The sequence below is a fragment of the Perognathus longimembris genome, chromosome 16, assembly GCF_023159225.1.
Source record: "Perognathus longimembris pacificus isolate PPM17 chromosome 16, ASM2315922v1, whole genome shotgun sequence".
Lineage (NCBI taxonomy): Eukaryota > Metazoa > Chordata > Mammalia > Rodentia > Heteromyidae > Perognathus > Perognathus longimembris.
This window is the reverse complement of record NC_063176.1, coordinates 11,255,871-11,274,278: the sequence shown is the minus strand read 5'-3', so window position 1 is coordinate 11,274,278 and position 18,408 is coordinate 11,255,871. Positions and strand designations below refer to the sequence as shown.

Sequence of the window (18,408 nt, the reverse complement as noted above, 5' to 3'; positions counted from 1 at the left end):
TTTATCATAGGTAGATACAATTAAATAAAATTATCACTTCGTTGCTGCAACTCCAGCTATGTGATGATCATTCAGAGCCTGAGAAGATACAGTGTTCTGACATGCGGATTCTCTATCTAGCACAGAATCATACTCAGCTCCTACTAGTCACTACTGTGTATAACCTAAGTGGACATTCCCCACCCACACTTTCTCAATGTTTAAAACACTGCTAGGAAGCCTGAGAGAGATATCACTAAAAGTCAATACTACTTTTCCATTGTATGGCAAACACATGAAAAGATAGAAAGCATCAAATACATTTTACCAAATGAAGTGTAGACTTCGGGCATTATTTATCAATATCTTTTACTTCCTACTACTTATATGAATTTCAAGTAGAATAAAAGTGGTGCAAATTTTTACTAAATGGGTTTCTGTGGTTGGGAATCTTGAACCACATTCAGTTTAAATTGATATTCTTTCTGAGAAGTATAGCATTTAAGTCACTTACATTTTTCAGGAACATCAGTATTTCATAAGAATCTAGGAAAAAGGACTTTAATGACAATTTGGGAAATAGTGAATGTTAGACTAATCCAATTGACAAATTCAGCATTTTATCAGTCATGGAAAGAAGTACATGGTGAGAAATTTATCCCTAATGTTGATAAATAAAGGTGCACCATGTAAGTGTGGCCGAGCCACTTCATATGCAATCATATCTCCATAACGCCAGTGTCTAATGGTTTCATAGGGCTCGGAAGAAGCCTTCATCAGGGGGTCGTTTAGCACTTACCTTATGTGGGTGATAATGAGTGATGTGGTGGGAATGAAAAAGTCATCCACTCTGTCAAACTGTTTGCCAACTGGCTGGGTGTGGACGGTGTGGTGAGGCATAGTCCCGCTGGCCTGCGTTATTACCTAAACATACATACCGTGCTTAGTTAGACATGGGAAGTACAATTCCTTAGTAGTGCGCGGCTTAATTATACGTAAACAAGGATTTCTGACACTTTTAGAGAATCTTTATTGTGCCTCGTTAAAATGAACATAAATACATCTGTGTATATGTATACCTATATATGCGAATATTGATCATTTTGATAGGTTTCCACATGGAAAGCAAAAGCTGGCAACATTTGTCTTGAACAACATATGCTTAGAATACAAAATACAGTCACATACCACACAGCACAGTCAGTAAGATCTCAAACACAAAGATGTGCCTATAATCTCATAGGACACCCTGGGTTGCTTACACTGTAGGTGAGAATGCCATAGTGGTGACATTGTACCTGGATAAGTGTTGTAAGGACTCTGAAAGGCCTGAACTTTGCTTAGATGATAGATATTTCCTAGATACATCTCAGGATGTATCACCATTATGGAGGCAAATGAACATGAGCATACTCGTAAATAACATCTGTATGAGAACAATGTGATCTTTGCTATAATAAAAAAAAATAAAGCTAAAAATAAGGTGGCGTAAAAAGTTATTAGAACATCATTCTTCAAATAGCTCAAAGCTAGCAATATAGCCAGAAAAGTCCAAAGTAAGTGTTATGTAACATAGAAATTTGAAAGTTCTGAAAAAAAAAGTCTTGCAACATATGGGTTTTAATGTTTACCTTCTATAAATTGAAAATAACCAACTAATGTAAGTTGTCCTATAAGTTGTTTTTCTCTCATTCTTTGTTCTTAAATTTCATGATCTATTAAAAGGGAAGGTCCTGTTTTGGATATCCTGTTATACTTCAAAGTTCCATTCGTTCTTCTCAGAGTTCCTGGAATTCCACTTCCTTCTTTTCCCTGTTGGAAAGTTAAGGCTGTGGTCCTGTGTGAACCTTTCAAAAGATTTCTTTGCTGCCGCTGAATTTTTCCCATTTAAATACTTCTAATCAGGATTACAAAATTGATGTCCTAAACTACAGGTTGTTTCTCTAAATTAAAGAGTAATTGTCACTCAAGATTATATATCTTTGAGCTGTATCATGCCTTTCATACTAGCAACCTAGAACATTGAGATCTGAGGATCAAGATTGGAGGTGAGCTTGGGCAGAAACATTCTTGAAACTTGTGTCTCCAATTAACCAGCAGAAATCCAGAAGTGGAGCTGATGTATACGTGGTAGAGCACCAGCCTTGAGCAAAACAGCCAAGGGATGTTTCCCAGGCCCTGGGTTCAAGCCCCAGGATTAACACCAAAAACAAATATATTTTTGTTTTTAAAGAGAGAAATAAGAAAAAGCTTCATTTTATTTTTTCTAGAAGATGAATTCCACTAAAACTTCCCATTTTGATCTAATAAGTGATAGATTAAAATAGGTTAACCATATTACTTAAATAACTGAAAGGAAATAAACAATAAGGCCTTTGTGCCTTAGAAAATTTTAGTTTGTCTCCCGCATATTGCTTTCTAGGGGCTTTGGCACCATTTTTCCTGAGCCTCTTCAAATGTTAAAACTTATCACCTGGTTTCACCAAGCCGCATACCTGCCCAGAAGAGGGAAGAACCAAAGCTTAAAATTAAAAAGGCTTTAGGCCTACTGTGCACACTTCAGGCCTTTGTAATAATGCCTATCACAGTTCAGTGGAGATCAGCAAGGAAAAAGATTCTTCAGAGCTTTCCTTCAAGTGTAGAAATAAGCCAGGTGCCAGCGGCTCATGCCTGTAATCCTAGCTTCTTAGGAGGCTGAGATCTGAGGACCATGGTTCAAAGCCAGCTCAGGCAGGAAACTGGAAGTGGAGCTATGGCTCAAGTGGTAGATTGCTAGCCTTGAGTTGAAGAGTTCAGCGACACTGCCCAGGCCCAGAGTTCAAGCCCCAAGGCTGGCCACACACACACACACACACACACACACACACACACAAAGTAGTAATAAACTAGGTGCTGGCAACTCATACCTGGAATCCTAGCCTTCAATAGTCTGGTAACTGATATCAAGGTCCGAAGCCAACCAGAAAAAATGTCCATTAGAGTCGTATCTTTAGTTAACCATAAAAAAGCTGGAAGTGGAGGTATGGCTTAATTGGTAAAGTACCAACCTTGAATGGAAAAAAGCTGAGGGACAGAATGACGCCCTGTGTTCAAGTGCCAATACAGCACACGGGCACACAAAGAAACACACACAAGCAAGTGTAGAAATGATAATTTTTCTAAATATATTGACATGCACTCCAGTTATTGCTTATTAAATAGACTAATGGCAACTATAATAATACTGAAAACTTTACTAAAAAGCAGTAAGTGACTTCTAGCATGACTAGAAGGCAATATGTGTGTCAGCAGAGTCTGCAACTATCACAAATTTAATAAGCAAACAACATTGTAATATATGAATTACAACCCAACCTTACTGATAGATGCAAAATATTTCATTGGATTCAGGTATATTTTCTCAACATCTATTTTGGGTTCGTCACAGTGCTAGATCATAGTACAATGCCACTTTCATAGGTCTGGTCAGTCTGGACTGTGCTACATCATTTGCTGTGATATGGTACATTGTTAGACTCAGCACTCATGAGACCAGCTTGAAATGGGAAATGTCTATGTTGTACTTAGGCTCATTTTCCAACAATTCTGGTTTATTCCTAGTGACAACCTGTTTGGGCTGTGTGTGTGTGAAATCTTCCACAAATCCAGAGCTGTCACCTTTCCCTGTCACTCTTTTCTGCTGAGTTGATTTCCTACCCATAGCAAAATGGGACAACCTTATTTCAAGTTGCTCCTTGGGAATATTTTCTTCCTTAATTGTACATTTGAAAAAAAAATACATATTACTTTTTAAGTTATAGGACACACACTCAACAGTATTTGGAATAGCATTTCTCAAATTTTCATAAATAACTTGGAAAAATAAAAACAAAGCTGAAGATTTTGAGAATTCATGTAGGAACACTAAGTAAAAAGCACTGACATGTGTAGCTAAAACATAACTGTTTGTGGAATTTTATTAATTAGTGATATATATCACAGAAAATACATATTTCACACTTAAAATTAACAAAGATGTTTGACCAGATTGAAAGTGGGATAAAACTAAAAACATAAGAATGGAATGCTTCCTTATTCTTCATGAGTTTGAGAGACCATTGTAAAATATGCCATGTGGAGAAAATTACAAATTCCACCATAGCCTGGCATCTTGCTTGTTCTGTCTATTCTACCAATGCATCACAAGACATAGAGTCTGAATCAGGGGATACCAATAATTTTTATTTTCATCCCTTTGCAAATATATTGGAAGTCCCATTTCCTTTGCCCCTGTTTCCTGATAATCCTTTTTATTCTAATTTCATGATAATCCTCAGCATCTCCATTTTCTTTTATATTTTAAGATGTTCCACATAATTTATATTTACCATTTAGTAACTATTAAAACAATTCTCCATATTCTATTAGCATAAATCTTTTGCACCATTCTGAGAAGAAAAACTCATTTTCTGGGACTGTTTAATACTTACACAATTACTTAAGATATCCATAATGGTGTGTTTGTTTGGGTAGGGGGTCTGTAAAATATTAACTTTATTCACCAACGTCATTCCAATAAAGTATTTCAACTATTGAATACATTTTTAATCTATCCAAATGAATTAAAGCAACCGAGAAGGAAACAATTGATTCTGAAGAATATAGTATGTTACATATACAGTTTTTAAAGAAAAAATAATATTTAAGGTTTTTAGTTTTTCTAAAGTTTTAAGATAACTAAAGTTAACCTTATTAAAATAATTTGACAATGTTTTTAATAAAACATTTATTAACCTGTTTTATTCATCTTGTAAATATTATACATCAAATAAAATCTCAAATAACTAAACCCTGAGCTCCTGCAGTAATAGCTCAACATAGCCTACATCCATGATACTGATCATACTTCGAGCTAGGAGGGGAAAGTATCAGCCAGTGTCACTAAATGATGTCCTATCTGGACAGACAATACAACTTGCCTTGGTAATTAGGATGTGACAGAAATCACACTAAGTGAATTCTGGATATGCCTGGATCTTAGCTAGCCTTAGAACATTACTCTCTTGTCACTTGAAACTGTTGTGCTGTGATGATGCGTGAGGCACCTGGAAGGGCACTAGTCCTGCTGACAGACAGAAGGGTAAGCCACATCGGACCTGTGGTTGACTGAAGGCACATTGCTGGGCATGTGCATTAACTAAAAGTTGGACATCCAGTCTCCTATTTATACCTATGCTTTTTAATCTCATGCATTTTCTGCTGCAGTCACTTTATAATCGCCTTGTACTCCAGGAAGTACAAGATTCACCAGTAAGCATCTTGTGACAAAAGGCAAACTTCCCCTCAAACAGGCAATGCCATTTTTCTCTTGAAGAGAACAGCCCAAAGCCAGAGAAAACCCTCCAGGCCTCCAGAGACAAGAGAAAGATAATAATCAACCAGACCAAATCTGTGACCGGGGACTGTTTTAACTGTGTATATCTTTCTCACTTTCTGGTGTCAAGTTTCCCTATTTAACCTTAGATCAATGTATAACAGAACATTGCTGAAGTTCCGTCTTCTTGTGGTGCCATGTAAAAAAAATCACTTTTCCCTGTTCTTCACTATGTCTCTTAATTTGGAAATGGGAGCCAAAAGTCTGACTTAACATAGGATTTCTGGACTTTGGGCCTAGTGTCTATGAAAAAAATTTTGCACCTCAATCAAACCAATACGACTTTGAAAACAGAATTATCAGAAAACATAAAGGGATATGCCATCCTTTAACTTGGTTCAAGATATCACATTTCGCTGATTGATTTATAAAATAAATAACTGAAGTTGTTATAGTTAGCCATATTGAGATTTAGCCACTGTGTTGATAACTAATTGAAATATTTCATTCAAATAGCTGTTATTTGTGATGTAATTATGCAACACTGATAATAACTCAGGAGTATTAAAACCACTTGAGTGACAGTGATTGGAAGTGAACACATAGCCCACAAAATATTTTTGTGTCAGTGATGTTCTCAGACAACTCTAAAGAAGAGGCAAATCTCACAAGGAAAACACAAAAGATTCCCCAGTTAAGAGAGAACCTGTGTACATAAAATAAAACAGGGTATGTCTGGAGTGAGATGGAGTTCTGCTTTGAAATTCTTGTGACCCAATTCTCCTGGCCCCTCTCACACAGTTCTGCCAAAAGATAGCTGCTGCCAGGCAACTTTGAGCTCAATGTGTCCTCCAAAAGTTCACCAGTCAGAAATGTGGCCTTGGTGCACAGTGTTGGGTGGTTGAGACTGGGGTCTTTGCAGAGCCCTCCGAGTAGATAAAATCATTAAACAATTAAGAGATCCTGCCCTTGTTGAGAGAAAAGTGTTTTAACACCAGAAAGCCCTTTCTGGGGTACTTGCAGAGCCCTCGTGAAGAGACAAATTCATTTACGAATTAGGGGATCATTCCCCCTTGAGGGCTGGTTGTGGCACAGGGAGACCTTGCTGGTACATATGTTCTGTTTCCACAAGCCAGACCCTTCTCAAGGTTATGTTGCCGCAAGGGCATCCTCTCCAGAAGCTACTGTCCACCTTTGGACTTCAAAGATTCCATAATCAGAAACCTAAAGAAACTTCTATGCTTTATAATACACTCGGCCTCAAGAATTCTGTTATAATGATGCAAAACCGACTACAGTAAGTAACACAAACTACCTTTCTCCTTTAATACGTACTTCAACACGTTTCTTCTCTAATGTTTACTTTGAATGTTAAATTTTTAACATAGAGAATTTTTGCATATAAATATAACTTAATGAACATGACCCACAACTTTCCCCAATCCAAACAGTATTCCTCTGCTGCGCATATCTAGTGATTTAAGATGATAGTTCCCAGATGAAGAATATCATTGTTAAGCAACAAGTAGAACAGTTTAAAATTCCAATGTCATCCTTGTCTTAAATACACATAGGAGGGGCTGGGAATATGGCCTAGTGGCAAGAGTGCTTGCCTCGTATACATGAAGCCCTGGGTTGGATTCCCCAGCACCACATATATAGAAAATGGCCAGAAGTGGCGCTGTGGCTCAAGTGGCAGAGTGCTAGCCTTGAGCAAAAAGAAGCCAGAGATGGTGGTCAGGCCCCGAGTCCAGGCCCAGGACTGGCAAAAAAATTTAAATAAATAAATAAATAAATAAATAAATAAATAAATAAATAAATACACATAGGAGGGATGTGCTTACTTGGAGTGTAGGTGAAGTCTTCTCCATGGTGCCCCAACTTAGCACCCACACCTGATCATGTGACTTGTCATAGTGTAGTTTCACTGGGACTGGATCTGTGCTCACAGCCTGTAAGAAAAGAGGAGTAGGAAATGGAGAGCCTTCAGTCTACAGCATTGGTTTAAAATTAGACTGCAAATCATGGAAGATGCCAAACACTTTGATAAAAGATAATAGAGTTAGGTTGCCTAATTTTGTTTATTTTGTCTACTTTGTCTAATTTTCTATGTCCCTATTTAATTAATTTAGAACCATCACACTTTGCTCCAGCACATATATTTCTTTTTTTTTTAATTTTTATTGTCAAACTGATGTACAGAGAGGGTACAGTTTCATACGTTAGGCAATGGATACATTTCTTGTACTGTTTGTGAGGGAGAAGGTAACAAACAGCACATATATTCCATTTTCATCTTGTAGAATTTTATTGTATCTTTTCAGCCCAATGTGAAATGGCCACGAGAGAGCCAATTAGAATGTCAAGATATAAAGATTAATATGCTCATTTTAGTCAGTGTTGAAGAAAGTGAGTCCTATGTTTATGCTATTAAATTTTGACATTCTTATGCTGTATACGGGATTTGACCATATGCAATGTTAAACCTCTCAAAATCTGATATGTGGCTATAACTCTAATAACTTCTTAGTTTAATTGCCTTGATGAGAATTATAAAGTAACAGAAAAAGAGAATTTTTTTTCTCTTGGCACCATGCTTAGTATGATAAAAATGCTTTTGCTGCTAATATTTACTTACAAAACAGTCAGAAAACAAATTGCAAGTAAAAAGTTAGTTTACTCACTTTAATTTCAAGCTATTTATATCACAAGTTAACACCTGTTAAAAGTAATTTCCTATAGTACTTATATTTTGCAATCTTATTCCACATAATAACCTATATTCAATAAAACAAACTATTCAATAATGAAACCATTTCTTGCAAAAACTCTGATAAATGTAATTGGAGAATTTTCTAGATAAAGGGAGACTGTTCAGCTAACATGTAAAGGGTAAATTATGTTCATGGTTGGACATAAGAAAATTTGTATTTTAATTTAAATGGAAATTTAGCCTTATTTGTTCTTCTCTTATAAAACAATCCCATACAATACCATGAATTTCTCAGTATTCAAGGATTACTGAAACAATTCATGGATATCAAAAAGTGCTTGTTGAAGCTTGTTTATTTGGATGTGTTTAGCCTTTTTCAGTAAGTAAATGGATTCATAGTATTGCTTGTAGATAATGGTACTACACACAAATGTTACTCTATGGCTGAGCACCAGTTTAACTAACGATTACTTTCACTTCCCCTTGCCAGATACTAATACTAAGTTTTAAGCCATATTGTAAATTCCTTATTGTGAAGTATTAGTGTGAGCTGTGATTTCTGAACATGATATTGTCTTCTGTCATTCAAGATGGAAAGTAGAGGAATCTCTCTTTCACTCCCTTCCAGAATTGAGTGCTGCATTCAAGTTTCCAAAGACATTCTGAGGCTGTAAATGTGTTAACAGAAAAGCCAATCATTTGAGAATGTAGGAGGAGGAGAGTAAAAAGCAACTGGCTTTTCGATCCTTTGTTATTGAGGTTATTAAGTAGCATTATTGCATAATGAATAGCTCTCTGATATTTGGTAATTATAGTTGAATGAATGCTTGCTGCTTCATTTAAATTTTTTCATGTACTAATCTATAATTCCATGCATATTTTGCAAAAGAGCTATCACTGCATTAATGACCAAGCAATAAGATTCCTTTGATTTTTCATATTTTTCCTTTATATAGTAAACTTGATCTATGATGTGGTCATAATAAGCTTGCAGTTTAAAGCAGAGTAATCCTTAGGCTTCAAAATGTTACAGAAGTTCAATGTAAACAAACCAATAGTAAGAAAACCTCCTTGTTATTAAATTGTAGTTATAAGGTAACAAATAAACAAAGAGGTCCATAAGTAAAGGGCTTGCCCTTCACTTGAACACGCCCTTCACTTGAACACTCCCTTCTCGTTAAGTGACATCTCAGTTCTTAATAATTTTTAGGTGTCATACTCTTCTATGTGTCTCACATAGAAGAGGCAGTCCTGAGGAATTTACTTTGGGGGATACTGAGAAGAAGCCCATGGGTTTGGGAGGTCTGCAGTTTCATCTCTGGGAACAAAGAAGCAGTTCAGTTCTAGAGCTCTACAGTTGACTTAGAATCTTGACCCCTGTGCTTAAGTAATGGTGAACTGCATAAACATATTGGCTAAAGTATGGTATGTATGGGAGAGATTTACAATGGTGTAACACCTTTGAATAAAATGAATACCAGGAAGCTGAAACATGTACCGATGTGAAATGTTGGGGGGTGAAAAGGCAAATGAATGGAGAGGGGAAGGTGCTGACTACAGTCATACTATTCATTGTATATACATGAAAGTGGAACCAGGTAACTTGAAGGGACTGGTAAGAATTGACAGAGATGAGGAAGATGGATGGAAAGGGTGAGATTTATCAAGATGCATTGTATTCATGCATTGGTATTCTGAATTGGAATCCTTTTGTATTTCTCCTATTTCTGTCTTATATGCATCTTGGATTACAAGTGTGAGTCACCATACTGACATACATTTTTACTAATTAATTTTAATTGTTTGTTTCTATCCAACATAGAGAAAAGGAAAACTCCAAGGAGGCAGATTTAGTTATATGTCTGTTTAAATCAACCCATGCATTTAGGATAATATCTGCTAAAAAGTAAAAACTTATTATTAATGAAGCCCTAAATCTACTTAATTAGGAAAAGTAAATTGCAAAGTTGTATAACATACGCAAACTATAACCACTTGTGATGACCTTTGGATCCTGTGGTATTTGGTGTTTGTAGTTTTTACAATCAGCCTGTCTGTTTAATTCAGTGAAAAAAAAAAGTATACAATGTCCTCCAGGGGTATAGAATTCAAACATTAATTGATTGTTTGTGTGAAAATTCAAAATTAGTTTACATTTGTGTCTTAGCCCTAATTTACATTTGTTTATAAATAGTATTTTTCTAATAAAAATGTTTTCAAACTCTTCCTTTAAAAGCCTGTGGAAGTAAGATGTAATTGCAGCTAGTGATCGTAACTTCTAATGTAATAGAAACAGACCAGTTTTGATCGACTTAATGATTCTGTAACATTCTGCTTAAAGATATTCTGATACTATAGGTTTTACATTTCTCTAGCAGACAATAAACACTACTATATTCTGTGTCTGTGTCCACACACAGTCTTTTGGTAAAGAAAGGTCACAATTACACTTTCATCCTGATTCTGAGGTTCTATTGAAGTATCAAATATACTTTAAAATATCTCCTAAAAAGTTTATTATACTTCACAATATTGATCTTTGTGCACAGGTGCTAGGATCCAATTCTCTTAATTATCCATATAAACCTCATTTTCTTTTAAAATTTAATTAAAAATTATCTTGAAGGAATTGTGCATTGGGTTTTCAATTCAACCTATCAAGTTATAATACATCTTGGTCCGTGTAACCCATGGAAGTACTTCTTTCAATGTAATGTTATCATGGTGTAATATTTTAGCCTGTTTGTATTAGTGGATTAAAATAAGCTAGTATAATAAGGAGAAGAGCACAAAGGTTCAATATCTATGTGCATCTGATCATATAAAATATTATTTACTAAAATGAACTTCAGGAAAGATAAGAGGTTTCTTTCTTTGTTGTTTTTTATTTACCTTTATCTTGTTTGTTTATCTGTCTTTGGGAGGGTGAGGGAGGAGCAAAAATGGCAGGACAAAGGCAGAACATATGTTGCTAATGACCTGCACAACTTGTGGGGGAGCAGTGGCCTGGGAGGGAAAAACTGGGAGAGAGCAAAGGTAGTAGAGACCTTGTCCAAAAAGAAATCTACTCTTTGATTTATGTGACTATAACCCCTCTGTATATCACTTTTATGATAACAATAAAAATGGATGAAAAAATAAAATATACATGGTGAAGAAAAGAAAAAGAATAAGCTAAATTTTCATTTATTTTAGTTTTATAAAGACTGATGATATATTTTTTGCTCTAATACTTTAAGACAGTATTTAAGGACAAAGTTGACATATACTATGAGATTTTACTGATTCATTTATACTTTTTATTGTTGGTGTTCTGTAAACTTTAATTCATTCATAATCCTTGCATACCTCATATTATAGAAAGTAAACAATATTTCTTGACGAAACCCAACAATTACAAAAACATTTAAAGATATAAAACTCTGATCCTGGAGCAGTTGTTTAAAATCCTATGACAATCACTTATTTTGTAACTAAATGAAATTCTGACAACAGCAGCAGAGGCACAGAATGAGGAGCGGCTGAGATTTGACTGACAGTGAAGCATAGCTTGTTTATCAGCCTGACAACGAGGGGAGCAGCTGGCTAATTAAGTGAACCTAATTTAAACTAATGACATAGAATCTCCAGATAATATGCTAATGGCTGAAGAGCTTGCTCAGAGACATGGAATACTCTAGAGTTGTCACACTCAACCACTTCTCCTTACAGCCTGTCTAGTTCAGCCCCATGGAAGACAAAATGAGGTCAGACTGGTATTTTTCCATTTTTAAATAGCACACAATCACCTGAAGACCACTCAACAATAAATGAAACCATTGGATGCTGAAAGAAATGCAAACTTTATAGAGTCCAATATAGTATTATGACACTTTGCTTTTTACTGGCCATGAATATTAACGGATGTAGCTCCAAGAAGCAGATTTACAAGTGTCTCCATAACAACCATTTAAGGCAACATCTTGAAAATTATATGATGCCAAATAAATAACTTGTTGGTTTAAAAAATAATATGTAACCTAGAGCAGCTGGTTTACACCTATAATCCTGGCTAGTCAGGATGCTGAGATCTGAGGGTTGAAGTTCAAAGCCAGCCCAGGCAAGTAAGTCTTATCTCTAATTAAACACCAAAGAAAACAAGTGGAAGTGTGGTTCAAGTGGTAGAGTTCTGGCCTTCAGCAAAAATGCATAAGGACAGCACCAGGTCCTGAGTTTAAGCTTTGTTACAGGCACAAAATAAAATAAAATAATAATGATATAATTTAAAGTTCAAAAAATGTGCGGCCCGAAACTACACATTTAACATGAATCTTTACAGTCAAATCATATAAAAGGAAAAGTCGAAACATAATCTCATAGAGAAGGTCAGTAGAGAATGCTAGGGACTTAATTGAACCACAGTAAACAAAGAAAGCTTAAAAGAGCAAATTTAAATAAATGTAGTGGTATTGTTTCATTATTTATAAAGAATGATGGAGTTGCGCTTGAATTTTCTTGCTGGGTGGAGTGGCTCATGCCTGTAGGACTAGCTACTCAGGAGGGTTTGAGGGTAGAGGTTTGAAACCTGCCCCAGCAAGAAAATCTGTGAAATTATTTTCTCCAATTAATAACAAAAAGCTAGAAGTAGAGCTGTGGCTCAAGTGCCCAAGCCCTGAGTTCAAAACCCAGGACCAGAATGCTCATGCGCCTGAGCACAAACACATACACTACCTTTTCCTATTGGCAGTGCCACTGTTTTAACTGCTGTCGTTCTAAAAATTTTGAAATGCAGAAATGAGAATCCTTCAGTTTTGTTGATTATGATTATTATTTTGATTATTCAGAGTCCTTGACATTCATTGTGAATTTTAGGATGGATTTTTTTTCTGTCTCTGTAAAATTTATTTTAAAAATTTGCTTTGAGTTCATAAATTGCTTTGGGAATATGTCTTCTACTTCATGAACACTGGGTTTGTTTCCATGTACTCACTTAGTAATGTATACGGTTTTGTTTGTACAGGTTTTCACTTCTTTGTTCATTACTAAATATTTTGATGGTCTTACATGTAAAATTATTTTTAAATTTTTCCTCTCAAAATTCTTCACTATTAATATGTTGAATTGCAAAAGAATGTGTGTGTTAAATATCTTGTTGAATTCAATTACTAGTCTGAATATTTTTTGTGGGTTTCTTAGTTTTATATGAAAGTCACAAAGAACATAGATAACTGTACTTCTTCCTTTCTGACTTGGCTGCTGTTTATTTTTCTTGCTTCATTGGTCTGTCTTCAACTTTCAACACTACATTTTACAGAATTGATTAAAAAAAATTCAGTCATTTTTGCTGCAGAAGTTCTCTCTCAGTCCTTTTCTCTCTTCTCCTTTTAGAGCTCTCATAATTTACCCTCAGGTATCCTTCAGTTCCCTAGAGCTCTGTATACTCGCCTTCACTATTTTTCCTTCTGCTTATCACACCCAATGATTTTCCTTCTCCTGTCTTCACATTTATGAATTCTCCTGCCTGATCAAATCTGTTCTTGAATTCCTCTAGTGAAATTTTATTTCAATGATTGCATTTTCAGCTCCTGCTTTTTGTTATTGTTTTGCATTTTTTGTTGTTTCGTGACCTTCTTCCTATCTTCTTTAGGTCTTTGAGCATTTTTGCACAGATGTTTATGTACTTGTTTTACACAAGTATTTAAAATTTTTGTATAATAGATTTGCCTCAGGTGATTGTGTGTGTGTGTGTGTGTGTGTGTGTGTGTGCGTGCACACAAGTCCTGAGGCTTTGACTCAAGATGTGGGAGCATCAGACTAGCATTCTACCATTTAAGGCACAGAGCCACTTCTGAATTTTTGGTGGTTAATTGTTGATTAGTGTCTCAGGGAATTTATTGACTGGGCTGGCTTTGAACCATAATCCTTTGACCTCTACCTCATGAGTAGGTAGGACTACAGGCCTGAGCCATTGGTTCCAGGCCTCCATAGTATTTTTTCAGTTAATTTTTAATCTTTTTAATTTTAGGCAATGTAGTTTGCCTTAATTTTCAGTTTCAAGAAGTCATTCAGGAATTTTGTAAGTTAAATAATGAGAGTAAAGTTATGCTAAAAGGTTATGAATCTAGAAATACTAAAGAATCATATCTCTTTATGTTTTTAAAGACTAAAATCAGTCCTGGTTAAAATTTTGGCACAATATTTATAAGATAAACTGCTAATACTGACATATGCTATCTTTGAAGTGCTAATGGATATAACAATTTGGAAAATTATCTTGAAAATCTAAATATATACACAAACACAAATTATATACAAAGTTTGTTCTTACATTTTAATACATATACCTACAAACAAAATTTCTAACCTTCATACACCAAATAAATCATGCAAATAAATAACTAATTTACTAATCAGTATCATCCACCTCTGAAGTAACTATAATGGTTTTATTAATGTTTGATATATTTAAATACATTTAATTTTATACACGAAATCTTCACTACCATCAAACCTGTTTCTGAGGAAATAGAAGACAACAGTTCCTATAATTAGCTTCAGGTCACAGTTTTTACTCAGTTGGTCAATATAATACAATCATGTACGTGTATATTTTCAATGTGAAGACAATTGGTTTAAAATCTACTGATGATTGATGAACATTTAACTCCTAGGCAACAATGCTATAACTTTTACTGGTCTCCAACTTCCACTTGGCCTTCCACAAGGGCCTTCCACTTGTCGTCCAGCACGTTATTACTGTCCTAACTCTCCAGTGGCTATACACTAGCTATTTTTAGGATAATACATCACAGTCTTGTACAAAAGGTAGAATTTCTACACTTGAGGGTCATTGTAAACAGCAAAAATGTCAAAAAAGAAGTTTTAAATAGTACTTTAGCTAGGAATATGATTGTTCGGTGGCAATTTTGTTTTTCTGAAAATGTTCGTGGATGATCCTAAAATGTCTTGAATACTGATTTTGAAGTCAGTAATTTTAAGCAAGTCGAAGAACATGCAATCTACAAAATCATGAAATTAGCTACAGTTTTCTTGTAGAAATAAAAGAAATAATAATAATAATACAAGATATATGAAAATAAGACCATTGCTATCACAATGTGGGCCCCAGATGAACATAGTCAACTAGTGATTGTCACACATTTCCACACATGTTTCAACATTTGGCAATACCTGCATATGGCAATAAAATATGCATCAATGTGATTTTTGAATAGGTAGCATTATAATGGCTAACAAACATCATTTCAACAGTAACATCCTAAGGATAATCCATTACTATAATACCCAATGTACAAAATGTAAGTGCTAGGCTAGGTTGAAAAATCTGTATGGCTAGGATTATATCAGAATTTACCACAATGTAATTTAGTAATGTACTAGGTATTATATATTTTCTAGTATTTCAAAGGTATAACAAACATTTAGGTAAAACATGCAATTTATGGGATCATTATATAGCATTTGAACATTTTATTATCAATATCTTTATTAATTTTAGATTTGACTTTATTATCTAGAGGTGGAAGTCTGTGAATAACAAGTGATATTAGCTTTTTCCACTTTTAAATATCTAGAAGGTAATATCTATTCAGTAGTTGTAAGTCTCTAGTTTAAATTGAGCTTAAGCACCAGCCTTATTATTCCTGAGATACAACTCTAATTTTATATTGCTGGAAAAGAGCTTGATTTTCTTAAACTATATGTCTATAATTTGTACTGGCCTATTTTGCAATAAAATTAAACTGAAACAAACCCAGTCAGAAACCAGCAGCCTCAAAATCTAATTACAAATAGATGAAATACCCAATAATATTTAATCTTACAATAGATGTGTGAATGCAAAAACTGAATATAGGTGAGGATAGTTTAATCATGAGTCCCTTGGTAGAATAAATATTCATACTTTTATCTTCATTGCCCCAATCAATCTTACAATAAAAATTGAACTCAGACACATTAGGAAAGTTTTAACATCACAGGTAGCAGAGTCTTGTAGCAGAAACAATTTTATTGTTTTAATGAAGATACCCAACACAAAGTTTAACAAGTAATAAATAAATGCTAAAATGGTTAGGTGAATGATGAATGGGAGATGAGTGGATTGAATGCATATGAAGTTTCTGGAGGAGAAGACTAAACTTTGAACTTCTTGGGGTTTTTTTGGTGTTTTTTTTTTTTTTTTTTTTTTTTTTTTTGCCAGTCCTGGGCCTTGGACTCAGGGCCTGAGCACTGTCCCTGGCTTCTTTTTGCTCAAGGCTAGCACTCTGCCACTTGAGCCACAGCGCCACTTCTGGCCATTTTCTGTATATGTGGTGCTGGGGAATCGAACCCAGGTCTTCATGTATATGAGGCAAGCGCTCTTGCCACTAGGCTATATCCCCAGTCCCATAAACTTTGAAGTTCTTTGCACTTTCTAAATCAGGAATTAGGATCAGAAGATCAATGTCAACCAATATTGGCTCAAAACATTTTCTGTAAATGTAGGAAATGGAATGCTTGATGCCACTTTCTCTAAGAAATTTTCATGTATTTACTTCTGAGTTTGCAATGATACTAGAAATATCTCCTTTTGGAGAAGTAGCACAAGGGCATTACACTTGTCAGCCGGCACAGCTTGGCTGCCCTAACTCTCCAGATGTTATACACTAGTTATTTTTAGGATAAGGTCTAAATTCCTGCTGGATATACACCTGAACTGCAATTAGGCTTTAATAAGGCTTCTCATCATGTCTGGGATCACAGGTGCATGCCATTTGTGTTCAGCTTTCAAGTTGTCCTGGCACCGCAATGGTCTCAATAATTTCCCATGGAGTTTTGAGATGGCACGTGTGTGCCAGTGTACCCTCCTCTCAGTGGAGAAGGAATCCTGTAAACTTTTGTGCCTGGGTTTGCCTTGAACCGTAACTTTCTTGTTCTCAGCTTCCCAAGTAGCTAGGATTATATGGCAGAGCCACTGCTGGTGATTGACTTCAGGAATATCTTCCTTGCCCTCTGACTGGGCCTTTTCTTTCTTGGAACTCAATAAGTAGGTACAAAGATGAGTTTTGTATATAAGTCATCATGATAAAATGATGATATGGTTCTAAATCTATTTTTAAAGCAAAGTGTATTTGCTTTACAATTTTAAACAACTTCATAATTCACCACATTCCAAACAAAATGTTTTCAGAAATTGCAGTTTTCTTATCTAAGCAGTGAAACACATTACTAATGCCAATCAAGTTGCAAAGACTCATGCGTCATATAAATATCATTCAAATTTCACTTTCAAAAGCAGCAATTATTCATTCATACCTGAACTACTTTTTGGGACTGTACATCAACAATCAGGACTCTGTCCAAAGTTGGCTGAGCAACATAAATGAACTTGTCTTTGATGTTAACAGCTGAGGCCCACACACACTTTGGAACCTCATCGTCCTCCAGCTTGGGACAAACTTCATCCTGAAATTTAGGACATAGAAAATAAAGTTAATCTATTATATTAAAATGTAAGTATTAAAATATCATAGGTAAAAATAATGTTTGGTGCTTTATTATGTTTTATCACATGTTATATATATATGTATTTGTATCAAATGATATATGTATATGGTTCAATATAACAGTCTAGGAAGTATACTTATCCATATTAAACTTCATTAAATATTTTTGAAAATCACTGTACACAAGATCCTTGAAAGATAAAATTCAGGTCCCTAATTACTAATTTGCTGGTGAAATTCACTCTTTTCATTTTTTTACAACTAGTTTATCACCCATCAACAGTTTACTTGAAATTGTTTGGCATCTTTAACAGAACAAATGTCACATAAAACTACGCTTTATGCTTTTCAAAACCTTAGTGACAGCTCCCACAACACAAGAATGGTTTGGTTAAAAGTCACTGTATTCTCTGGAAATGCATTTTACGATGAATCAAAAGTTGTGGGATACTGTGGAAATGTTGTTCACATTGGCTTTTTTATTTTTCGATTTGTTATTAAAGTCCAATTTTGTGAAATCCTTTAATGTGCCTGAGGAATTTTACCGTACTCCTTTGTCTTAGAACTGCTATCCACTTGAAGATTGTATAATATGTGTCAGAAGATCTTACTGACTTCTGTTTCCTTCCTTGCTCCCTTTTGCAATAAGTGGTTGTTGAAGGGACTCATAAGCTTTTGTAATTAATGTTGGAGAAAAACATGGCTTTGGGGGTCCAGGAAATTTCCAAGGAGGCAGAGAAGAAGGAAGAAGTAGACTTCAAGTCACAAGGAAAGAAGACAGAGTTTGACTAGTTCCTTCTGTTCCTGGCTTTCCCTCTTCCGTTTGAAAGGACTCTGAGGTTTGTACTCTGTTTCCTGTTTAATAACAGAGCCTGCAG

At 35.1% G+C, this 18,408-nt stretch overlaps 1 protein-coding gene across 1 annotated transcript in view; it reads right to left on the bottom strand.

Annotated features, from left to right (window-relative positions):
* Fstl5 (follistatin like 5) overlaps positions 1-18,408 on the bottom strand; it is a 279,651-nt gene that overhangs the window by 39,313 nt on the left and 221,930 nt on the right. The window contains exons 13-15 of the mRNA XM_048364572.1: positions 17,340-17,489; positions 7,177-7,284; positions 779-903 (exon numbers count right to left, since the gene is read on the bottom strand). Of these exons, the coding sequence (XP_048220529.1) occupies positions 779-903; positions 7,177-7,284; positions 17,340-17,489 (383 nt within the window). The remainder of the gene's footprint in view (positions 1-778; positions 904-7,176; positions 7,285-17,339; positions 17,490-18,408) is intronic.